The 25,785-nt window shown below is 38.1% G+C and overlaps 1 protein-coding gene across 2 annotated transcripts; it reads left to right on the top strand.

The window, feature by feature from the left end:
- Positions 1-2,777: 2,777 nt before the first annotated feature.
- BTBD10 (BTB (POZ) domain containing 10) lies at positions 2,778-25,665 on the top strand. 2 transcript variants are annotated; one of them, XM_009709716.1, is made up of 8 exons: positions 2,778-2,936; positions 15,853-16,046; positions 16,718-17,000; positions 19,282-19,384; positions 20,140-20,260; positions 21,387-21,584; positions 22,939-23,049; positions 24,540-25,665. In XM_009709716.1, exons 1-8 carry the CDS (start codon positions 2,836-2,838, stop codon positions 24,848-24,850), a joined length of 1,422 nt encoding a protein of 473 aa, XP_009708018.1. In that variant the 5' UTR covers positions 2,778-2,835; the 3' UTR covers positions 24,851-25,665. The 2 variants fall into 2 exon arrangements, with proteins under 2 accessions (XP_009708018.1, XP_009708017.1); XM_009709715.1 differs by lacking the exon at positions 2,778-2,936 and adding an exon at positions 9,757-10,061.
- The last annotated feature ends 120 nt before the right edge of the window (positions 25,666-25,785 follow it).

Here is a 25,785-nt window from a genome sequence, read left to right as displayed (position 1 = left end):
AGGAAGAGTAGGGAAAATGTGGGCCCTCTGCAGAGGGAAATGGCAGACCTGGTTACCTGTCACATGGAGAAAGCTGAGGTACTCAGTGACTTTTTTTTGCCTTTGTCTTCACCAGCAAGTCCTCCAGCCACACCGCCCAAGTTGCAGAAGGCAACGGTGGGGCCTGGGGAAATGAAGAACCATACGCTGTAGGAGAAGATCAAGTTCAAGGCCATCTAAGGAACCTGAAGATGCACAAATACTTGGGTGGTTTAGCCTGGAGAAGAGAAGGCTCCAGGGAGACCTTTCAGTACCTAACAGGGGCCTACAAGAAAGCTGGGGAGGGACTCTTTACAAGGACATGTAGTGACAGGACAAGGGGCAGTGGCTTTAAACAGGAAGAGGGTAGATCTAGATTAGATACATGGAAGAAATTCTTTGATGTGAGGGTGGGGAGGCAGTGGCACAGGTTGCCCAGTGAAGCTATGGCTGCCCCATCCCTGGAAGTGTTCAAGGCCAGGTTGGATGGAGCTTTGAGCAACCTGGTCTGGTGAAAGGTGCCCATGGCAGGAGGTTTGGAACTGGATGATCTTTAAGGTCCTTTCCAAACAGACCATTCTGTGATTCTATGATTAAAGTGACTTTAAATTATCCTTTCAGATGCAATTCTCATAAAACCAGCTGCTTTTACATGTCTTTCCAGTGTGAAAGCTGAAGTCAAATACTGACGTTTTACTTCAATAAAATTAATAAGAACTAGCTACTGGATGACAACCTGATTCTGATAAGGCAGGTTTTGGTCCATACCTGAGAGGGTGAGGTGTTTCTAAGTCTTTTAGATGATTTTAAAGGGAAGAGAGAATTTGCGGAAACAAAGAAAAGCTTGAAAAGAAATGCATGGTGCTGAATGAGCCCCTCACTGAGGTGCTCCAGCAAATACAGGAGTCGAAGCAGGACCCTGCGGTAGTCAGTAGCTGGGAGTGGTTGCAGAATGGGAGCTGTGGTGTTCTGCTGGGAGACAACCAGTCTTTGCTTTTTGTTCTAAACTGTGTTGTTGCCATGAGTAGTAAGACTCACTGTGTATCTTGCTCAAGTGACTCAATCTAATGAACACAATTTGTTTCAATTCAGAATAAAAGGTATCTTTATTTTTTTTATTGCTTGTGTATGAAAATGGTACGTCGTATTTCACCTAAGTTCCGAATGACTGCTGCTGAAGTCTGGATTTATAAACCAGCGTTCCTTCCCCTTGTCTCCATAATACTACTTTTTCTGTTCTGAAATAGGTTGTAGGTTTCTCCTTGTTAAACATCTAAACACACCTGATAAATGTGTGTCAATCGTATAACCTTCTATGTGTAATATCGTCACACATTGACCGTGCTTTGATAACCTGAGTTTCCAGGTAATACACAATGAAATGCTTAATGGGGCTTTTTGCCTTTTTTTTTTTGGCATGAGAAATTTGAGTATTTCCTGTGATTTTAAATAAAATATTTTTTCCTTTCCTGACTGTATATGGACACCTGCCCATACGAGTCTTCCAATCCAAATGTGTTTAATTATAGAAACTGTAACAGGAAAAAAACCCCTACCCTGTGGTGAAGATTGTTTACTTGGTATAAACGCTGTTTTCTTTGTTAGAACTGAACATGAAGGAAAAACTCATATGCAGCTGACATTTTTAAGAAGCTTGTTCTCTACCATTCCCCTGTAATAAAAAATTTTGGGGTCTAAATTTAGCTAAGAGAATCTAAATTTGTCAGAAGAGCTTTTCTGTGTTCCAAGACTAGAGGGGCGTTTTATTTGAGAAGCTACCTTTTAAAGAAGTTGCAATTCCTTTGGGACTCACTTCCAAAAAGGATAAGTTTCATTGAATGTAATAGAAATGTAATAAAGGAGGGTTGGGTGGAGATATGATGTTTCTGAAATACTTAGCTTAAAATTTTAGAGAAACGTAGTAGGCTTATCTTTCCATTACTGAGTGGGCTTATCTGTCTGTAATTCGATTTTTTTTTTTTCCAGATGCTGTACAATCATCAGCTGTTCACTTGTGGCTACTTTTTCGTTTTTGTAACCAAGTCATTCTGAACTATACAGGTCTCTTGACACAAGTGTCACTTATAGGTATGACTCGAACACCAGTCATTTAAAATTGGCTACCTTTATTGACGGTCCAAGATTGTTTTATCCATGAGTGAATTTTAGTGGGAGTTGAACATAATAAGGGATCAGTTGAGGAAGAGTAGGCTTATAATGTCTATTTTCTATCAAATTTTTGTGACTTTTCTGCAAAAGTCAGTGAAACTAGGTTACATTGAGTGTTTCTAAGGATTGCTGTTGATTCCATTTTGGAGTAAGGACTCAAATATAACTGTTTGTTAATCTTAATTCTGTTTTCTCTTGGGCAGCCATTCAAATTGTAAAACTGTTGGTCTCTTTTGTACAGTTGAGATCTTTCTTTGAATTAACTTTATAAATTTGAAAGAAAAATATGATGTGTTTGCCTTGTGTTTTATAACCAGTGACTTTTCTGTTTGGACACAGTGAAATTGTGGCAAAATTGAAGTTGCCTGCCGACATTTATAGAACCATACTTCTTGTAACAAAATAACCTTTTTAGTGCAGGTATCAGCAAAATGTATAGTATATTATTGTCATGCAATTTAGAAGTTGTGCTTCAGTATATCCTACTTTCTGTAAACTTCATTTAAAAAACCAAAATCTAACAAAACTAAATTCTGCATGTCTTTTTTGTGTGGCATTATTTAAAGGTAAACACTACTCTCTTAATGTAGGTTGTGAGTGCTGCATGTGTGCTTTTCAGAGCAGTAGTGTGAGGAAGCTGGCAGTGGAATGGCAGGACGGCCTCATCCTTATGACAGTAACTCCAGTGATCCAGAGAATTGGGATCGGAAATTGCATAGTAGACCTCGTAAACTTTGTAAACATTCAAGGTAGGTGCTATGTACCATCTATTGCATCTCAAAAACTACAATAAAAGTCCATTCTCAAGGCTACTGTATCTGGTTGTGGCAAGTCCTGTCATAAATTTTGTAGTTCTTCTTAAAAGGAAGGCTTCTTAATTTTTTTAAAAGGTATTTTCTAACCTAACTGATTTGTCAGCTTCCCTAATCTGTGCTTAGGTTTGTTTTGCCATGGGTGGGATTTTAGTCTTTTTTTAAAAAAACCAAAATGTCCTGTATGCGTATCAAGACGCCAATTGAGTGACTAAATATATGAATTTTTTTGGAGTACTTACTAGGAGCTGCTTCCTCTTCATCACTTTCTAGTTGTTGGTACTCTCTGTTAAGTACCATACTCCAAATATGTGCAAGTTGTTCATGGTGACAACTAATAGTTGCTTGCCTGCAAGTATTACATTCTGTAGCACTTTCTTTGTAAAGCTGTGTGTCAGATCTTGCTGTCACCTGCATCCCTCACTGAAAGAATGTTTGGTTTTTTTTTTAAATGCTTCTTGATTTGAAGATGTTATGAAGTTAATTAGTGTTTTTCCAGCATATAGTGTTCAAAAATGAGCTAAGCAAAGCAGTTAGTCGCCTAGCAAATGTGAAGAAGCACATTGCTGGAAATATATATAAGCATCCAAATAAGTGTGTATCTTCCAAGTACTTTACCCTTTTAGAACTGCTAAATATAACTAAAACATCTCTGTTAGCTAGCTAAAATTCTTCGTGATTTAAGCTTTCCCACTTGCAAGATGATAGGAAGAGAGCTAAGGAGCACATTCAGTAACGGCAACTTAATTCACATTTTTGTTGCATAGATGCAGATAAACTGGACTCAAGTGTTGCACAAAGTATTCTATGGGCAATTAATATTGTAGGTTATTTTCCTGTCGTTAAATCTTGGATAATTGTGAGACATCCAAGCGGGCAGGAAAAAAGAATGTACCAATAATTAAAAGGCTCACGGAGACCCACATAATTATAGACCTGTCTGTGATGAGAATTAATGGAACAATTAACGCAGAACTGAAGAGGGTGGCTGGTGCTACTGGTCAGTGCAGGCTTATGGAATATAGCTTTGTACAGTTGATGTTTTTATGAAGATGATGGTGTCTGTGAGTGGTTGATCTGTGCTTCCTATTTAGGATCAAAATGTGGCACAGTATCAGCAAATGAACAATATAGATATAATCGGGCATTGTATGTGAGTTGAGGACTGTTCACTGTCAGTTCTCGGAGTGTGATTGTAAATGGGTGATTCATTGCTGAGTCCAGTTTGTGTAGTTCATATCTGATCCCATGCTACTTCCTGTGACTGCTGATCTGGAATGAAACCTAACACTGATATGCATGCAGATGACCCATGATGGGGAGTGTTAAATAATGAAAAGGACTTGTTAATAGCGTGTGGTCTGAGTCGTTTGATAAGCTGGGTGCAAATAACCATGCATTCTACATATAACTAAATACAAAGTTAAACATTTAGGAAAAAAGAATGTAGGCCATTTTTGTAGACGACATCAACTCACGATCGTTGGTAGTATTGGCACTGTAAAGAACACTGTCTCTCAATGGGTAGTCTGTTGAACGTAAGTCTCCAGTAACATCATATGATTGAAAGGGCTAATGCAGCTGTTGGATGTATAGTGAAGTTACTGGAAGCCTGGTATCAGCAGTTAAGGGAAGATTTGGATTAGAGGGGACTCTGAAGACACAGAAGTTATTTAATATCATTTGAGACAGCTAAAACTCAAAGGTTAAATACTGACATCTTGATCAGTCTCTAAAGATCCTTGCAGAAACAGCATTATGATGATGAGCTTTAATCAGTAGGCAAGTGTGTAATAAAGTGTACTAGCTGCAAGCTGAAGCTAGGTAAATCCAGTCCAGCGAAACAGTGCACATGTCTTACCATGTGTGGTCTGCTGTGGATTATCTGTTTTGGGGAAATGTTTAAATAAAAAGCTGTGCAGCTTTCTGAAAAGATTATTTGATGCAGGTAGGAGTTAACTCAAGGAAGTCTATGGCCTATGCCTTTCAGAAAGGCTGCTGTTGATCACTTCGTACGATCTGAATTCAGGGTTCATGCATCAGAAGGTATGAAATCTATGCCTCTAAAATAATTGCTGCTAAGTTGGACATATTTCTGGCAAAACACAATTTGTGTTTCCAATAAAATGCTGAACAGCCAGTGTTTTATAGAAGCTTTTAATGTGCGTGGTAGGGATATTGCATTCAAGCTAACATCTGATTCCCCACCCCTCCAATAATGTAGACCAGTTTTGGAAATCTTTGAGAAGGAGAATCCAGCTAATAGTTTGAGGTTGTAATAGAATAAGGACTAAATTAAGGAGAAATATTTTGTTACTTTGTTCCTTTGAGATACTTGATTACTTCAGAGAATCCAATTATTGGAAAATAGTGTACTTTATTCAAAAGTCTAAACAAAATAATCGGATTTTGTGTGACTGAATATAAACTTACTACTATCATTTCTGCCTTAATTGGTGCTTTTCCTCCAGAAAAGTGAAAGTCTGTGTGAAAAATGTGGTATGAGGGGAAAAATGCTTTTGGAGACATAAGTTTTAATGATATAACTTGAACAGAACTGCTTTGTTAAAAGGTTTGAGTACTGCAGTCTTACTTGTCTTGCACTTTCAAAATATGCCTTATTATCATAAGGAAAAAAATACTTCAGGTTTGAAAAGTGTAATGGTGAAATAAGAATTTTCTGATAAATATTACTCCCTTGTTGAGATTTAAGATAGATGCTTAGCTTGTCACTTGGTGCTTTGGAGTGTTTAATCCTCCAGCCTTAACATTCTTAAAATAGCTTAGATATGTTTTCTATAAGTCTAGAAAATTAATCTAGGACTGTGAACCATCCTTCTGTGTGTAAGGCTTATGTGGCAGCAAGGATAGCCATGGGACTCTGCTCCCTTCATTGTGCCGTCTGTTTGACGCAAAGGACGTGGCAAAACTGAGGGGGTATATTTATTAAATAGTTACACTGGTTAGCATTATGTCTTTTTGTGCCTAGTTTGGTGAGTGTCCAGTTTTTGAAATGTCTGGCAAGTTGTGCCGTTATTTTTTTCTCCTCCTTTTTCTTTCTTGTTCTGGGGTGTGCAATGTAACAGAAAACTCAGAGGGGAAAGATTCAGAAAATAAGGACCTGAAATATAATGCACATGATCCCTGGTGTAAATCTCAAGAGCCTGACAGAATGAAATTATATGGTGTTAAAGCTGACTCTAACTAATGATACGGTCTTGTTTGTCCAAGCTATTACAAAAGATCTTTGAGATGCTTTTTATTTAAATATCCAAATAAGATGGAAGAAAACTTTCAGGAGCCATATGTTAACTAAGTGGTGGCTAAGGTTCAAGTAAATGTATTCGTGGTTTCATTATTAGGTATTGCTGTTCTGTATTTACTATTTAATTTTTCATTGGTTATTAGCTTTTCATGTAATTTCTCTATAGTGCTGTAGTTTTTGTTGTTGGAAGACTTTGTTTTAATTCTGTTGTACTAAGTGCTTTCTCTGCAGTTGTGGTGAAAAATCTGTGGCTTAAAGTTGCCTTTTCCTTAAGATTTGTTCTGGATTTAATTTTCTATATCTGCTTCTATTTTAGTCCCATTTGATAGTTCCTTGTTTGTCCATTCTATTTAGATAGTATTATATTCAAAGTCTTGCCTGTGCTACTGCGTTAATTAGCAAAATGTAGATATGCTGTGATTTTGTTGTCATTCATGACTCTTGAACCCCTTGAATATTTGAAAGTCTTCAACTTTAAAAAAAAAAATTTCCATAGATGACAAGTTACTGTGCAGATTCTGAACACTGAGAGTTTTTTCCCTAATACTATTTTTGTATGCTGGGAGGATGCGTTCATGGGTTGTGAATGGAAGTGCCATTTGCCTCAGCATTTTGTTAAGTACATGAAGCACCCCCAGAAGGGTCCTTTCCTCATCTTTGGAATGAAATGAGAATGTATAATCTGCTTTCCACTGCAGGATGGGTTTTATTTCTCTTCATGTAAATTGGATTTCTGCAGTTGAACATTTTATAGCATGGGGCAGACCTACACAGTGTATAACATGAAAATAGTTAGGCCTACTTTTGCCATGGGCTCAGGTCATAGCCTATGAATTACTGCGCATCGTCTGCTTTAAGTTAACTGCAAATGTGCGGACTCTCAATTGTAACCTGGTATTGGTAGATCAAAATCTCTTCATCTACATTTTATTGGGATATAAAACCCTCAGAAGAAAATGAGATGAGCTGGGAAGAGATGTTCTTGGAATCTAGAAAAATGGGCTGCACTCAGTGATGGCTTTCAAAAACATCAGTCTAACAATCTTTTGTAAGGTATCTCAGGCATAGTGAGTGGTCTTAAACAGTTGTGGTGGTTTGGTTTTTTTTTTCTTCTTTTTGACATCCTTCATTTCTGCAATGGCAGCTTGTAAACACTGCTGAGAGGGAAAACTTAGTGACTTTCTCTGCAAAAGTACACACTAAATCCTCTTGAATTTCTCCAGCACACAAATGATCTTTTCCAAATATCATCAGATATTATTTGTGGTGGACTTTGGCATCATGCAAAACTTACCAGACTCCGACTTTTAATTAAGACAAGGCACTTTAGAGGTGAAGCAATTATGCTGAGAACTATTATGCCCTAGAATTTTTATGGACAACTCTTTTGTGCATTACTGTTTGCTCCTTTCTGCTCTGGGAGTAAAAACTAGAATGGCTAGATACAAGTCCAGTAAGTGTTTGGACCCAGTTCTTTTGAATTTGAACTTCTGAAGCTGGTTTTTAATAGATGGAGGTACTTTCCAGTTCCAAGGAGGAGAGTATGCTTCTGAGTTTCTTAACCTTTGATTTTTACATAACATCCCATTTTGAAAATGGAGTAGGAATTGGTATATAAATAAGGCAACCAATATTCTTTTATGGAGGTCATGTATTTGGGTAGCTTGACCGAAGTCATAAGGTGGGAATGTATACCTATGTAAAGGTTAATTCCTTGCTGCTTCAAAAATCCCTTCAGCAACTGAACACTCATGAGATTTTTTTTTTGTTGTTTCCTTCCTGAAATGGAACTAAATTTCTAAGAAATATATTACTCATGGTTGAGAGAGCCCACTGAAGACCAAAATTACATGAATACTTTTTCCAGAATTTTGGAGCAGGAAAGTCTTCACAGAGTTGCTGTGTTGAGCTGAGGGAAGATCCTGTAGCACTCTCCAAATTAAACAGAGGGAATTCTTTCTGAGGGCTTCCTTACTGGGGGTGGAGCCCCAAGTTCAGAGTGATTGCTGGACCATGCTTCTACATGATTTTGATGGATGCATGTCCTGGCCTGAGGGGTAGTTTTGTGGGAATCAGGAGCTAATACATCCATGGCATGTTCTTTCTACCTGAAATAGGAGTAAAGGAGAACAAAACATACTAATTCTGCTATGGAGAAAAGGCCTGCTATAGAGAACCAGTGCTGAAAGAACCTGGGTCCAATTGCATTTTTTTCTTGCTGCTGGGGGACTGTTGTATTGGAGGCAAAAGCCTGAGAAAGAAGGTTTTTCCAGCATTCTTTCTGTGCAGCTTATTATAGCCATGTCTTCCATGGCTTATTTTGAAGGGAAGAAAAGGCTTAGAAGACTGTGCTGGTTATTCTACTCCTGGGGCATGGGGAAGGTGGTTGTGTGAACCCTCACAAGAGCCTAAAAACACGAGAAAATTCACTGGCTCAGGTAATTGAATTTGTGTGAGCAGAAATTTTCCTTCCGTGTCTAAAGAGCTGATTCTTCAGTCTAGAATGCCGGTGCTCTTTTACCTTTCTAATCACAAGTCTCTTATTTTTCTTACTGACTTCCTCTTTATAACAGCAGTTTTTTGCTAAACAATTTCCCTTATTCCTTCAGCTTTCATCATATTTTAATTCCCACTCTACCGCTTATGACATCTTGATTTTTATTTATTGTAAGACTTTTAGACTGTTCCTCCAGTGTATTGTGGCTCCTTAAAACAGCCTACAGGCATTCTAAAGAGAATAATTTAAAAAAAGCTATAGCATAATGCTTACTTATCCTCCCCAAAGAAAAAACCTTTAGAAGATTTTATCCTGACACGTGTATTATTTTGTTTTGTTGCTTTTTGTGGTTGGTGAGCTTGAGTTGTTGTCAAGCATTTGATGACCTATTAATGTGAAGATGCACTACATCAGGACTTGGTGAGCTGATTTCTGATCAGTAAACATACTGATTAGTATAATTATGTACTAATTTTTAGATTGTCACAAAGCATAGTACATTTTTCCTGGCTTGGACTTGCTGGGAAAGGGATGTTGTAGTTAAAAAAATGGAGGCTGTGCTGCCTTGTTCTGAGAAGCCTATTGCTGTACCTGCCCACGAACTCAGTGAAAGGTGAATTCATTTTAAATATTAATCCAGGCAGACTTTACAGGAACAAATTAACCGTCCCCTGAAACTTGCATGGATTTGTCTATCTTGAATGATCACGAACACAAATGAGGGATGTGACAAGAGAAAGTTAGCAATAACCTTTTCAGATGTGGTGTTTGTGTGCTGAAACCCAACAAGCTGGCAGGACTAGAAATAGCTTGGCAGATGGTACTTGGCACGGTACCGAGCAGCTCTCCTCCCGCACGCTCCCCACCCTGCCTGTCAATCCCGGTACCCAATGGCTGCTTAGAGATGGGGGAACGGCAAGTATGAATTCAGCTCACAGGAGGCTGTGAGGTCAGACGTCAGTATTGCACTACGCATGGCTGAGTCAGTGACTGTGAGAAATTGAATTGAATTAATATCTAGAGGGGGTTGTGTCTTTGAACACTTAATGGACTGTATAGCTACAATCTCTTATCCTTGAGGGGAAGATGATGGAGGAGAAAGTAAGGCTCGCTGATGGTGCAGTGAACTACTGAAGAAATGATGGAAATATCAAATATGCTGAACTTAACAAGTAATGCCAAAGGATGCTGATCTGGCTTTCAAAGCTGCTTTCTTGGAAGGAACAGAATTCCTTTGTGCTCTGATTTCAAAATTGTTTCCGTGCTTTTGTGTTTCCTCCCTGATAGATACAAGAGGAAGGTGCGTATCTGTTAACAGGAATAATCTGTGGGCATTATTCGGGAGAAGAATGAAGCAAAGTGCTGTCCTTTGTGTGCACTGGTCAATTGAAATGTCTGCTGACAAAGAACAGACTTCAGGGGGAGGAAGAGGGGCATAAGCATTGTCATTGTGTAAGTCCTAGCAATATGAGCAGAACAGATTTCTTCTAAAGCCTTATAGCATTGTGTCTGTAACTTAGTGTATAGATAAAGCTCTATATCCCTATTCTACAAGTGCTGATTATGTGAATCATCCTAGGAAAGAATTGGATCTAAGTTTATATTTTAAGAAGAGTTAGTTATATAAGTTTTAAAAGATGAAGGGAGGAAAAAAAGGCTAAAAATCTTGGTTAATATTCCATTGCTGCAACCTTTTCATTTAGATAATGTTTTAGGGTGGTTTTGTGGGGGTAATAAGTATATTGGTTTAGCACCATAAATCTGTGTAGACAAGAGCCAGTTTTAGAAAACAAGTATGTTTATTGGCGATATTCAGTAGGAGGCACATGAAGTTTTTGTATTGGAATACATGCTAATTGTTTTGGCAGTAGAATTAATTCAGTTTAATGACTTCTTTTAATCATTAGTAATATATTCAGAGCAATATGTTGTTATGTATAAAGACAAACTGAAACTCTCTTTCCACAGATGACTCCAAAGCATCATTAAATTGAAGAGCATTTATGTTTTTAAGAAACAGCTCTTATTCCCTTACTGCAAAAATAGGAAGCATACCAGTATGACAAGTGTGCCATTTTGATGGTACTCTTTTTCCTCCTTTACAGCATATTAAATAGGTTTGCTTAAATAAAGCCTTAAGCTTATTTGGTTTTCTTTGTGAGGCAGCTGCTTTTAAAGAAAATGCCTCTTCCCTTTATAAATGCAGAGCTTCCTTGATCCCTGACTGAGAGGGAAACCAGATTCTATCACTGATTTAAAGTTCTTGATTGGGTGCAGTGCTAGTGTCCCAATGTTCCTTTGGAGCCGGGAAAAACTGTATATTGAATTTGTGAAAATTGTCTAAATATACCAATATTCAGAGGGTCGGTTAGTTGTGGGGTTTTTTTGTTTGTTTTTTCCCCTTATAGGAAAGTAACTGATAAAGGAAGGCTCTTACCTTTCCTTTATAAACTTTAGGGTGCTAGATGGTCTACCTATATGGGGCTTTTTCCAGCTTTAGTGAATGAGGAAATGAGGCTGTGGGTTTAAAATGTTGTGGTGGTTTTTTTTTCCTCTCTCTTACAATTTTAAATTAAATGCAGTATGTTATTAAGCACACAGGAGAAAATTTTGCTTATAGGCTGCTGGTGTGCTTCCACAGCACAGTGTGCAGCTGGTGGTCATTGGCTGGGAAATTAATTGAAAGTTGACATTGCAAATACTTCCTTTTCAGAGTGAGATAGAGATCTGAAACTATAATGACTTTCTTGGAGGCTTAAAGTAATGCACTGTGCAGAGCACCATTGACTGTTGTAGGCTGAAATTACAGATTAATATATTATGGCAGCCAGGCGCCACATGAGACCAGTGGCTTCCTGGCACTTTTAATTATCAGCAGTTCACTGCTGTTTGAGAAGTACTGGTGTTTTATCTGGTCTGCATAATACTTCTGTGAACCACAATACTTCCTAACAGTTTGCCTGTTCTTGCAAATGGGGCAGCTCAGCTTTTGTCAGTCACTTTTCCATTGGTGTAGGTAGGTAACTGCGTTGACACAACTGTGGAACTGCCCAGTGAATGCCAGTTTGGCTTGCCTGCATCACTGGGCGCAGGTTTGTAGTTAAAGTTCTGCATGTTGCTGGTATGGAGCGACGGGATTTTGCATTTCCCTGCAGAAATTACCTCCTGTCCCCAATGACTTTGTTAGACGGGAAAAAATGATACTTAACAAGTCCTTCTATCAAATCAAAATTATTTGGTATTTGTGATGTCTTCCTTTTTTTGAACACTTGTAAATTCTTCTAAAGCCTCTTTACAGGAAAATATAAGCCACAAATCTTCTTTCATATGTACTGGCCACAGATGTAGATCTTTTTTCAGACTAACTGATAGAGTAGCTCAGTGACAGTTTTCCTAGTCAAATGTTGCAGGGTAAAGGCAGTGACTGTCTTTTCTGACTTGCTAGGTTCCACCTCTTTATCTTCTTTGTTCAGATTTAAACTCGTTTTAGTTGTTCTGTTTACTGTAGAGCAAAGTTGTATTTCAGTGGTAGTGTTTATCTGAGTACACATGCTGTCGAACAAATGGAACTTTAGATTTTGTCAGGCATATATACAACTGATCAAAGAAATACTTTTTTTTGTGTGTGTACTGTGACTCAACAGTGATGAGATTTAAGATTGACATTTTAGATGGCTGTTATTAAGATGAGTGAAGATTCATGATTCAGATGGTGCTGTCTCAAGCCGAACTGCTTGAATTCTCAGAAATCTTGCAATTTTGGCTTGTATCTTGCATCTTTTGGCTAATAGATAATGTGCCAATCTCACAGTTAGCATTAATCTGTACATTAGAGGGAGGAAAGTACAACATACTAGCAAGTAAATGAATGATGTGACCAGCTGCAATTTGAACAGCTCTTTGAAATTATTTACTGATCTATCTGTTTCACAAAGAATTGATTTCATACTTAAGGATCCTGTCCTCCTCCAGCTCGCAGCCTCTGCCTCTTTCGTAGTGCGGCACGCTGAATTGATGGCTCGTGTGTCCAGGCTCCGAAGGGATGGACGCGGCTGGCAGCAGAGGCACGTTAATCTGCGCCCGCTGCCCCTCTCCTCCCAGGCTTGCTGACTGTACATACCAAGGCAGAAGTAGCCCCAGTTCCAATACTGGGAAGGTATAGCTGAAACAGTCCTGCCCAGCGCGTTTGGTCCTTTAGTCAGACGTGACTAAGAAGGAAGCATGATGCCAGCTGAGTCAGCGATACTTCCTGTAGCACCTGTTTTTTTCTCAACTCCTGCAAAGAGATTATTAACTAGGGTTTGCCCTACTTCAATGTGAACTCTGAATCACCGCTTAGAGGGTAATGTGGCTTTAGATGGTTTTCTGGATTAAGAATCACATTTTAATTGCCTTCTCTGTTAAAGGGTAATTCATGTCTGCTCTGCCAAAATGCATGATAAGCCTGCATATCCTTACGGTGGTTCAGTTTCATTTTCTAGTGTGTTTCCCTTATTTAAAGCAACTAAAGCACTTTAGCTGTTGGGAAATAGTGAGTCATACATTTTGATACTATAAAATGTGGCACCTGCAAAACTCTGGTTTCTCACAGCATGATTAGAAATATTATCAGGGCTAGGATCAAAGCGCTGCTTTAACAAAGGCCTGATCACATGGGGCTTTATCAGGATTTGCTGAGACGTTTTGTCACAGGACTTTGCTATGTATGTGTTTGAGTACTCCAAATACACAACCACCCACCCACCCACCCACACCCTTTGTGGGATAGTTGGTTATACCATGATGCACAAATATAAATGCACAGATGAGATACAGATGTTATTTTTCTTTTTTTTTTTTTAAATTGACCATTTCTTTGTAAGTTTAGCTGTAGTAGTAATGAAAATATCATCATGTGTAAACGGAGGTCAGACTTCACACTTTGGTTTCAAGTTAAATTTTAATTATAGGCTGTAATCCACATTTCTGATAATTTGTGGGCATATTTTGTACCTATTAAAATGTTTATGTTTTGTATGAATATATATATGTATGGAAGAAAAGGTGCAAAGGTTTTCCTGAATTGTTGATGTTCTTGAAAGGGAGGTTTGCAGATCTCACTCCTGCAAACTTTTGCACATTTCACTTTCATAATACAGAATTTACCTTTCTTTAGTAGAGAAGTAAAACAAGTAAGGAGACATGTTAGCCATGCTGGAATGCTATATATCTTAATATGTTCAGAACTGTATTGGAAGTCCTGAGGAAGATTCTGTTTCCTTTTAATGAAAGTGGTTGGATCACCTTTATTCTTGGACTGTAAATCTGAGCATTTCCAGCCATAAGCAGGGCTTGCAGGATTTTTTTACCTTATTCAATAGACCTTTGGCTGACTTCACATCCTAAAGATGCATGTCTTATTGCAGCATATTTTAAGCTTGGCAGGAAACAGTATTGCAGTAGATTCTCTCTGCACCAAACTTCTGCTTTATCGGATATGAGATCCTCCCTCATTCAAATGGGATGGGGAGAAGCCTGTGTTCCTAAGCTGAGAGGTATATTTCTTATTCTTTGTGTAGTGCTAATACTCATTTTGTGCCAGTGTAAACTGCATGAGCTCTAATATAGCCTTTTTGTTCTGATTTAAGCTCCTTTTGTTATCCATCACTGAAACCTGAAGCTGAAACATGTCCTGCTAGATACTTGCTTTTTTGAGTAGTCTTAGGTTGGGGTTTTGGGGGGTTTTTTGTTGGTTGGTTGGGTTTTTGTCATTGCTTCTAAGCAACTTAAAAAAAAGGACATTCTGCTGAACTTGCTTGTACAGTTCACACTTTTAAAATTTGTTGTGCTTTTCTTGGCTAGGTCATTATTCTTACCTCTTTGTGTTCTTGAATCCTACAGCATTCCTAGCAGTCATATTTAAGGTCTCTTAGTGAAAGTTGTGGGATTTGCAGGCTGCGAGCAAGTAGGGCATTGAGGCTCCTGTGGGAAATTACGACCCTTCTGTGTCAGACCTTGCAGCTGTGCAGATGTCTGGCTCGGTTATTCAGTACCTGAGGCTTTTGGAAAGTTCTTCGGTTAAACCCGTAAATAAGGAATGTTGTCATGCCCACACTTGAAAGGCAAATAGCAGAGGAACTGATTTAGGAATTCCAGGGGAGTGCAAGGACACAGATATGTCTGTGCTGTCCTGATAGGAAAATTTTTATTTTAAATAAAGGTACCAATAAAAAATGTAAATATTTTTGGTAAAATTCAACAATAGCTGTTGCAAGTTGATACTGAATTTTTAGATAGTTTCTGAGAGTACTGGATCTTGAAAGTGACTGGCTTTGTTGGTAGGTTTAATAGTTAATTGCAAAATGTAATCAGAATCTTAATTTAAGGACTGTAACATAACTTAATCACAGTCTAAACAAAATCTTAAACTGTTACATTAAGATTTGGTAGTTTAGAACAAATGTCCTGCTTGTTACTGACAGTGCTGTAGCTCTTGGCTTTAATAATACAGTTCATATGTTTGCTGTCCAGGTTGTGGTGGCTTACAATTGTTACTTCTAAGAGTAACTGAAAATTTAAAAAAGAATGTGCAGAAATAAACCATTGACTGGTGTGTCTTGATGTATTAACGAGTTTAAGGCTGACCACCTTGTAAAGGGCAAGTTGCAAAAAAAACGAAGTCAGTACTAAAAGCCTGTGCTCTGAGAAGGGTTTTCCAAATCAGGTTTCATTGGAAAAAATTACCTCTAACCTTTAATTTCATGGTTTGATTAGAACATTTAACTTAACAGTAAGAATCAAAATAAAATGCTCAGTTGAATTTGACTTACCTGTTCTGGAAGGGATTTCTGTGAATACAGGTTCACAGGCAGGCTCAGCTGATCAGGCAGTGCCTCTGTAGATCACACAGCAATAAACAGGTAATTCTTGCTGGCTACTTAATGTTCCAAACCATTGTTCATGTTTGTAAATATACACATGAGTACAACAAAGAAAATGGAGGTAGATAATCTTCAAAACTTGCACATGGAATGTGGATGCCTTTAAAATGTAAACGTATAATGTTTCCGAAATTTTGAACTGCTGAACGTTTCTCTTATTTCTATTTTCAGCACCTCATCTCGTATTGCTAAAGGAATAGACTACACAAAAATGAGCCTCCATGGTGCAAGTGGTGGACATGAGAGATCAAGGGACAGACGCAGATCAAGTGACAGATCTCGTGACTCATCCCATGAAAGAGCAGAATCTCAGCTCACTCCATGCATCAGGAATGTTACTTCACCAACAAGACAGTATCATTCTGGTGTGTTCCGATTTGTAGTATTTCAGGATTAAAATTCTTAGACTTAATTACTATTTCGGTAGAAGAATACAATAAAAAGCATTATTTGTTGATGACACAACATACAGGTTTCTTACATGTGCCCTGGGCTGGGAGTACCCTTTGTTGATAGGTCGTAATTTTTTCTTCAGTCTGCAGCACATACTCCTACATGATGCTCTTATTTAGTTTAAATTGCAAGAACAATCTTAATTTTTCTAAGAAGATAATTGACTAAATACTTCCTCTTTACTTGGTAGCGTTTAGGTATTTAGAAATATAGGAAACACTTTAAATGACAAAACTTGATTTGTTTCTTTGAACTGCAACACTAAACACCAACTGTGATGCATAGCTTCTATATTACGTTGACTTGTTTTTTCAGTACTAGAGTCCTGAATTTTTCTTGTAAAGGTTTTGGGGAGATGAGGTGGCTTTGTCTTAAGTGGTAGAAACTTCAGGATCTTTTTTATATATATGTATGGTTCTTTTTGAAGGTTTCTTTAACTAGAATAAATTTAATTGAAATAATTTGTACTTAACTTATCAAGTTGCCGTGTTTTGTGCCTGGAAAGACAGAAACTGCATAAAGCTCGTGTAAATCTATAACTTCATTTCCTGTTTTTTCTCCTTCTACCTCATCCCCACTTAAGATCGAGAAAAGGATCACAGTTCATCTCGACCAAGCAGCCCTCGTCCTCAGAAGACTTCCCCTAATGGTTCCGTTAGCATGGGGAACAGCAGCAGAAACAGTAGCCAGTCAAGTTCAGATGGGAGCTGCAAGGCTGGTGGGGAAATGGTATTTGTATATGAAAATGGAAAAGAGGGAGCTCGGAATGTAAGAACTTCTGAACGAGTAACACTCATAGTGGATAACACCAGATTTGTTGTAGATCCTTCTATCTTTACTGCACAACCCAATACAATGTTGGGCAGGTTTGTATCCTTTTTTTTCCTCAATCTCTAACTGTAGAAGAGAGAAATAAATGCTTTGTAGATATTAAAACTGTTTAAATAGCTATTGAACTTGTATTGCTACAGCTGACCTGCTAACGTTTAATATTACCAGTTTGCGAAGATCTTAAGTAAAAATCAGATGTAAGTTGTCCTCTATATTTGGCAGAGATGCCAATAGGTATCTATTACCTAGAGACAAGTTCATAAGTAAATTAACATTCATGATATACTCACTTCCTCCTATCTTGTTGGGCATTGCTTCTGTATTCAGTCTGCCTCATTTCATATCTGTTTTTAAAGCTAGTTGCTTCACAAAACAAAGTAGTGAGTATAGATAGTCTCTTTCAAAATAGAAAGGAGGAAAACCTTGAAGGAATTTATTTTGCTTAATAGGCCTACCCTGGCAGCACTCAAGCTCCGCATGTTTATCTTCTGGAGTGCTTTTTGGACAGGAGAATGTCAAATAGATAGTCAATATAACAGGTCAGAGCCTCTCAGCAAAGAGACTTAACACTCAAAATGGTCAATAGTTGAATGAAAGTCCACAATATGTGCATAATATTTTCTGTAGAAACTGCAATGAGCAACATATTTAACATGTTTACTTGGTGGGAAAAGATCCTATACTTTATTTGCTCAAATACTGACTGGTTTTGCATTGTCCAAACGTAGAGAGCATCACTTACAAACTTGCGGCAAGAAATAAATGAAGATTTATGTCTGTCACTTTGGGTGGATTTGGCTTTTTCATTAAAATGTGGCTGTTTCTCAGCCTATAAGGATATAGTAAAAATACATATATGTATAAAGCTATTTGCCAAGGTACAGGTAATAAATATGATTAAACAATTTCTGCTTTGTTTAGATCACCACTGTGTGGGATAAATAGTACCTTGATTCCCTGTTTTGTGAAAAATTGGGGGAGAGTTACAGAGAAAGCAGAAAGTGCTTCTCTGTGTAAACTGTAAAGGGAAATGAATAGAAGTAATAATTAACAGAATTAAATCATTGATGTAGGGCATTTGTATATGTGCGATACGTGTATGCATGTAAATACCTAGACTAATGAACTGGGAGTGTATCAGTGTGAAGTTACACGATCAAATAGTTTCCTTGTCTGTGCCCTGCCTCAGAGTAGAGTGCTGCTGGGTAATGCACTAGATTTTTTTTGTGTGTGTGTGTTGCTGAGTTATTTTCCCTTTGGGATTGGTTCAAGGAACAAGCTTATTTTATCTTCTAATTCAAAAGTAGGTTAATAAAGGTACGGAAATACTGCTCTAAAACGCAAGTTATTTATAAACCCACTTTCCCCCAATGTCAGTTCACAGGACACTAAACAGGAACAGCTTAGCTAGTATGTTCTGGGAGGTAGAAGTGACTATAATAAGAGTGCATTATTTGCCTTAAGCCTATATCCTGTTAGGCTGCCTTTTTCCTAAATATTATTTCTTGTCTTGAAGAGTGCTCAGAACACATGTCGAATCATTAAGTGAAAAAAGTTATCTTGTTCTCCATTATAAATGCACGCAATACACTAGCTCGCTTTATTTTTATCGTTCTGTGTATGAAAGCAAAGCTTTGCCATTGGGGTACATTTGTAAGTAAAGAGTAGATGGCAATACTTTTTGTAAGCATAGAGTGTAATTCTGTATTAGAGCTGTGTTTTAAAAAGTCAGATACTGTTTGGGACTTGTAGTTTTCTCCTTAGTCTAACTTTCCCTGCATCCTATGGGGGAGAAATACGCTGTGCATGCTACCCTTAGGTATGGGTATCTTCTACCAGTATGTTATTTTAACTTTTGAATTAATTAAATCTTTTGAATGAAATTGAGATGAGTTACGTGTACTTGAACACTTAAGTTCTGTTTGTTAAACTACCTCAAATATCTTTAAATAATGACAATTCGACAACAAAACCTGTTCTACATGACCACACAAATGCCAAAGACTACTTGTTTTGGATTCCCTCCACCTTTGACACTGGCAGGAAATGACCTGGTCTAACTTCTGTTTTGATCAAAGGATATTGGCAAGTTAAGATGGGAGAATAAAACTAGACTTTCCGGAGTTGCACTACCCTGCTTTCTATTTTCAAGTAGCCTTGCTAAACATAAATCAAACTGACCATGCGAGATAGAATAGACTGGTTTTTCCTTGTCATTTCAGTACAATTTTTGACATTTCACTTTTCAGATTTAAAAAAAACCCAAACAACCACACAGTAAGGAATTCTAACTAAATTACTTTTATTCTTGAGCAGGATGTTTGGATCAGGCAGAGAACATAATTTTACACGACCTAATGAAAAAGGAGAGTATGAAGTTGCTGAGGGAATTGGTTCTACTGTGTTTCGTGCTATTCTGGTGAGTTTTCAGGGGCAAGTAGTGTTAGGAGAAGCACTATGAGTATTCGTGGCATTAGAGGCATAACTTTTTGATTTAGCCATACTTGCATATCTGGACTTTGTGGATGGAATAAATATTGTTCTGTATTGTTCTCTAGAGGGGAAAAAATGCTTGATAGGAAAACACCCCTAGGTTTTCTAGACATGTGCATGTGACAGCCAGGGAGAGAGAAAGGACACATGAAATGAACCAAAAAAACCACTACCTGCCAGAAATTTGTTCACCTTCTCCTATGCGTCTAGTTCACCTAGTTCAGATATATTCAACCCTGCTTGTGCTGAAATTAGATGAAACGGAACACTGGAAGTTAACTTCCTGCAGGTATCAGGAGAAAAGCAAACTTCAGTCTGAGAAGCAAATGGCCCCTTATGTATTTCATATCTGCACAAAGAAAGAGGACTGCTGTACTGCTTTGTCAGCAGAATCGGAGTAGCAAAAGCTGAGTGGAGTATAGATAAAAGACAGTATAAATGCACCAAAATGATCAGTATTAATAGTTGTCACAAATAACAATTTTAACCAGAGCTCACTGCTCTGAAAGCAGCTCAGAAAATTGATAAATTTGAGGACCATAAAATTCACAAAGTTTAACATCTGTTGCTCTTACATTTTAGGGGGTTTGCTTGCGAAGAAAGCATCATAAATGAAATGATGAAATGTTTGTGTTGGTGAATGTTGAAGTGCACTGTGTTTCTTTTGTTTCATTACTGTAGGATTACTACAAGACTGGAGTGATACGCTGTCCCGATGGGATATCTATTCCTGAATTGAGAGAAGCATGTGACTATCTCTGTATCTCTTTTGAGTATAGTACTATTAAATGCAGAGATCTCAGTAAGTACAGAATTTATTAAAATACTTGGAGTTATACAGACTAGCTTAAGCAAATATATGGGGGGGTGTAATTCCAAATTGTACCCTTTATTGATGTAAGGAACATGGTTGACGCTACATGAGCAAAATCCATCCTTTTTTATCTCTTATGTAATAAAACCCCAAAGACAATGGATGTACATCTTTTGAAAAATAATGTTTCTCATATTTCAGTATCTGATATTCAGATATTTTGCTGCTGTGGTCAGCTCTGTGGAATACTTAAACTCTATTGGTGCATTTGCAGCACAGATACAGTAACGTTAAGTGGTATCGTTTTTGCAGAGGACAGGGAGGATAGTTTACTCAGCTCCTTGCTTAAGAAAATAAACTATGTTGCTAGCAAAAGTAGCACAGCTTTGCTGGTGGCCTAGAGTGCCTTGTGGTTCCCAGTGTGTAGTGTCTCTCCAGGTTGTTCCTTCCCTGAACACAGCCAAAGTTTTGGCCAATGTTTAAATGACCTGGCCTGTTCCTTTGTTCTTTGGTTCCTATGGTCTCATGGTGTTTGTGCAGAACAGAGCTCGGCGTAGGGCCAAGCTGTGGCATTCCAGCTGTGAGATCTGCGCAGGGCACCTGTGCCTTCACCGGCAGTGCCGTGACCTCACGGTGTGTCACCTGCTGAGTCACAGTCTCGGTGCACTTTGTCCTTAGCAGAAGGATTTGGCAGCTCATGCTGTGAGGGTTTTGAGAGGCTTTGTTTTTAAGCTACTGCTTATGAAAAGTGGGTTGCATGCTCTACTTTGTCAGTAACTGGCTTAAATAATGTTTCTCTTAGGAAGCTGGAGAGGAGTCCTACATACAATTATCAAATGTTTAGCAGTGGTAAAACATGAAACAGATCTCCTCAAAGTCACTCCTCTGTGTACTGAATGTAATGTTAATACCTGCAGGACAGTCCTATTAGTTTGAACTTCTGGTGTGGCTTCTGGTAAACATTTGAAAAAGTTCTGATTTTATACAAACTAAGTGTCTTTATAGCTGTCTGCAGTAAATACTACAAAATAAGCAGAACTGCTGTGTTTCTTATTCATGCCTTCATTTTTTTACCAAGCTTTCAAATGTGCTTATGCTTAAAATTTCATTCCAGGTGCTCTCATGCATGAATTGTCAAATGATGGTGCTCGCAAACAATTCGAGTTTTATCTAGAAGAAATGATTCTCCCATTAATGGTAGCCAGTGCCCAAAGTGGTGAGAGGGAGTGCCACATTGTTGTGCTGACAGATGATGATGTTGTTGACTGGGATGAAGAGTATCCCCCACAAATGGGAGAGGAGTATTCACAAAGTAAGTTTATTTTCATTGTTTCCACCAAGCCATGCTATGGTAGAGGTAGCAGTAAATGTGCCGATTTAACTTTTTTGTACATAAGCGCTGTTAGCAAAGTCTTTACAACATCGTTAATGCCTCACCAAAAAACCCTTAGTTGTAGTAGTTCTGCTTAATATTTTGCTTCACAGAAGCTTATGTTGCATATTATGTTCAAATCTAATTAAAAAGAGAAGTTAATTTTTATTATTAAGGTATTGTCAGTCAATGAGGGGGAAGGAAATACTTTTTCAGAAAGACCTTGATGAGTAAAATGGATAAAAGTCATGTTTACTGTGGGAGAAGAACTAGAGAGTTTTTTGGGGAGTGGTAGGGGAAGTGTCTGTTAGTATTTTGGAAGTATAACAGTTTGTGTATAGATGAGTTAAAGCAGCTGTGAATGGAGTGCCCTTCCCTGCATCAGTGCTGTCCTCGTAGCTGAAAATGTTCCTTCAGCGTGAAAACTTGAAATTCAGGGGTTTGTGAGGCAGGTGGGAGCTTGAGATACTCTTTGTACTCCAGTAGTATAAAATCTTCTTAGAAGTCTCTTCAAAGTATTACTGTTTTGCTTGTTTGTTATTTTAAATAAAAAAAAAAACAAAAACACCAGCACCACGACCAAAAAAAAAATCCTTTACATTTTTGGAGGATGCAAACCTGCAGCCCTTCCTAAAGAAGGAAGGCTCAATGTGACTATAGATCAAATGTGGCTGTTCTGATGTAGTAGCACAGTTGGCTGAGGTTTCTAGGATCATTCTCTCTCAAAGATGCCAATTAAAAATACCTGCTACCCTAAGTAATTAGTTAGGCACATGCTTACCTTCTATGGTTCATGAAAAGTATAACAGTGTATTTGGATCTCTGCAGCTGCATGGGATTGATGACCCCAGTCCTTTTTTTTTTTTTTTTTATGGTGCTATAATCTAAATTTCCAAGGTGTCCCTCTTGTTCTCCTTCACAAGTCTGGGTTTTCTGAAACTGATTTGTAGATCTCTCTTACATAACGGCAAGTAGAATGGAAAGATTCTTTTAATGCTTGCAGGATTTGCATCAAAAAGGGAAAGAAACTGAGATGGCTTTTTTGTGGAGGTGGGGTTGGGAGTATATAATGTTGTTTGCTCTCTGAATTGTCCTCTTAACCCTAAGTGTATAAACTAGACTAAATTGTTGGGGAGAAGACATGTGCAACCAACCCATTTCAGAGTGCCTTCAGCAATTGTTCTGAAATCAAAATACTAGAGTAAAACAAATCAGTGAAAAAGATAAATTTTGTGTTTTAAGACTAGAAGTTCAATCTTTGAATACGGTGTTTCTCATTAAAATATATTTTTAGTTATTTACAGCACGAAGTTGTACAGATTCTTCAAATACATTGAAAATCGAGATGTGGCCAAATCAGTTCTGAAGGAAAGGGGGCTCAAGAAGATCCGACTGGGCATTGAAGGTAAGAGAAGCATTGCTTGCACACGAACTCTTTGGGGAAGAAGGTCTGCTGCACTTCTCAGCTTCATGATCGTCTCTGCAGTTTCAAAAATAAGAGTTGATATTGTCTTTCATATTGAGGTTAGATGATAAAAAGGCCAGAGGGAGGTGCTACCCAATAAACAACTGGTCCAGCTAGAAAACCCAGTTACAGGCTCATGACTGGTCTACAAGATGTATCTAGCTGCTGGACTGTTTGCAGAGTAACTTGGTGATTTCTGCTGACTTACAACTTGCATCTCATGCCGTTTCCCCTTTAGTTTTCACACGAAATCTTCTATGTACTTCAGTTGAAATAGTGATGTATTTCTACAGCTTTGTGTATTCTGGTTTTGGTCTGATGTCCTTTTCAGGGCTTGAAACAAAAAATTTCATGTTAAGTGGCAGGTAAAGATTTTCTTTCAGGAAATACAAAACTATCAAATGGATCATTGAAGGGCAAAGAATACTAATCTGAAATAAACATCTTGTAAGTTAGGAGGCTGATCTGTAAAATCTCAGCTCTGGCTTTCCAAAAGACAACTACATTAAGCAGTCTTAGATTGTTATCATGAATGTAACAACTGGGTTTCTTTGCCTTTCATTTTCCTTCTGATTGTTGACCCAAATATTTAAAAATCCAGCCTTTATAATTTGCAGAATTTGTATCATTCACTCACCAAGTTGTCATAGTTACGTTTGTCATTTGCCAGTCAAAAGCAAATGCTTTTAACTGCTTGTGATCTCTAAAATCAGTAAATAGTTCAACTGAACAAGATGCAAGCCTTCAGACTGACATGCCATTCAGCTAAACAAGAACTTGTTTTGTCTGTAATACTGGCTAATACCAGACTACTTCTGCTGGCATTTCTTGTTTTAGACAAAGAACAACTGTTTGACTAAACTTTAATGCTAGTGCCCTGTAACTTTCTAGTAATGAATATTATTGCTTAGGTAGAGGGGAGAGATGACTCAAACACAGCGTAACCAGAACTGATAATTGGGCCAAAAGGATGTCTTTCCATCATTTGGGGGAACTGGGAGGAAGGCCCTAGGATTCCACTTGGGAACATAAACCACAGATCACAGCAACACTGTTCTCTACTTTTGAGATCTCATTTCCTGCTTTCCAGGTCGTAGTGTTTTAGAAAAAGCTGTCTGCTTTTGACTCAAGGAAGGAGCAACTAGCTTTGCCCGTGAAGTTTGGAAGAGCTGTGTGGTGGCAATAGATTCATTCGTTATCAGTAGCACTGTAGCCTCTTCCCTTACAATTTGGTTGGTAGTTAAACTGCAGTGTGTTCTCCTTGCATAGATAACATTAAGAACAACGTGACAGCATCTGTTTCCATTCAGGATGTTGCTGGTGACAACTGCTGATCTTCATGGTGCTTCCAAACACTGCCTTTTTGTAAAAGAAAACCCTGAACTAAACAGTACAGGAAGCGTTACCTTCTGCTGTACTCTGTTTCTTAGGTTACCCGACATACAAAGAGAAAGTGAAAAAGCGACCGGGCGGAAGGCCGGAGGTGATTTACAACTATGTCCAAAGACCATTTATTCGGATGTCGTGGGAGAAGGAGGAAGGAAAGAGCCGGCATGTTGACTTTCAGTGCGTCAAAAGCAAATCTATTACAAATTTAGCGGCAGCAGCAGCAGATATACCCCAAGACCAGCTTGTGGTAATGCACCCTACCCCCCAAGTAGATGAGCTGGATAGTCTGCCTATTCATCCACCGCCTAGTAACAGTGAGATGGATACTGAGGGACAAAACCCACCGCTTTGATCTGGCCTCTTACTAAAACAAAAGCATGCTACTTTAAAGTGACTCTGTACTCAACTCATGCTACACTGCAATTCCAGTTTTTTTCCATTGTGTAACAGTGTTTAGGATGTTGCAGTGCAGACCTTTGAAAAGACCAAAGGGAGTAGGTGGTGGTTTTTGAAAGAGTACAGATCAAACACCGTGGGGTTACAGTTACATACATGTGCGTGTTTACCAGTAGGTTTGTGACATTGGTGATGTGTCTGCTGGCCTGTCCTCACTCTTAAGCCCTTCCAAACCCATGGGATGCTGGTGGCATTGTTACACGGGGGTTAGAATGCAGCATTGGAATGGATAGTAGCACTTTACAAATGGTTGATAAATGGAAGTTGAAGCCATTTTTTATAAACGTATTGCACAATACTAACAAAGTGCTTCTATCAAAAGTATTAACTGTAAATAGTTTTGCTCTGAATAGATCGACCCTTTTAAAGTTACAGTATATGGTTGAGCACAAAACTACTTACTATTGGGTTTTTGGATTGAGGACATGATTCAATTACCCATGTAACAACTGGCTAAACTTAAAGTTCTTCAGTGAATTTTTTCACTCATTTGCAGCGTGAGCCATGTTCAGAAATTGTGAACAATGGATAGGGGCTTTATCTTAAATTTTGCCTTACCTTAATCTGTTCACAAATATTTATTTAATACATTTTTCATAAGTGTCATGAAATAGGAAAATGCAAATGGTTCATTCTTCATTTATTAATGATTGTAAACAAGTTTTTCATGCAAATAAAGTTTCCATTATTTTAATGGGTTTGAATTATCTGTGAATGAGATTAAGTACAGTTGCTTTTCTTTCCTCAGGGAAGGATGGTTAATGTTAAGTAAAAAACACGTATTGCTTAAAGAGAAGTCTGGTAATGTTGGACTTAATGTTTTAACCTACC

Source organism: Cariama cristata, unplaced genomic scaffold (assembly GCF_000690535.1).
Source record: "Cariama cristata isolate BGI_N322 unplaced genomic scaffold, ASM69053v1 scaffold751, whole genome shotgun sequence".
NCBI lineage: Eukaryota > Metazoa > Chordata > Aves > Cariamiformes > Cariamidae > Cariama > Cariama cristata.
This window is presented reverse-complemented; position numbering and strand designations above follow the sequence as displayed.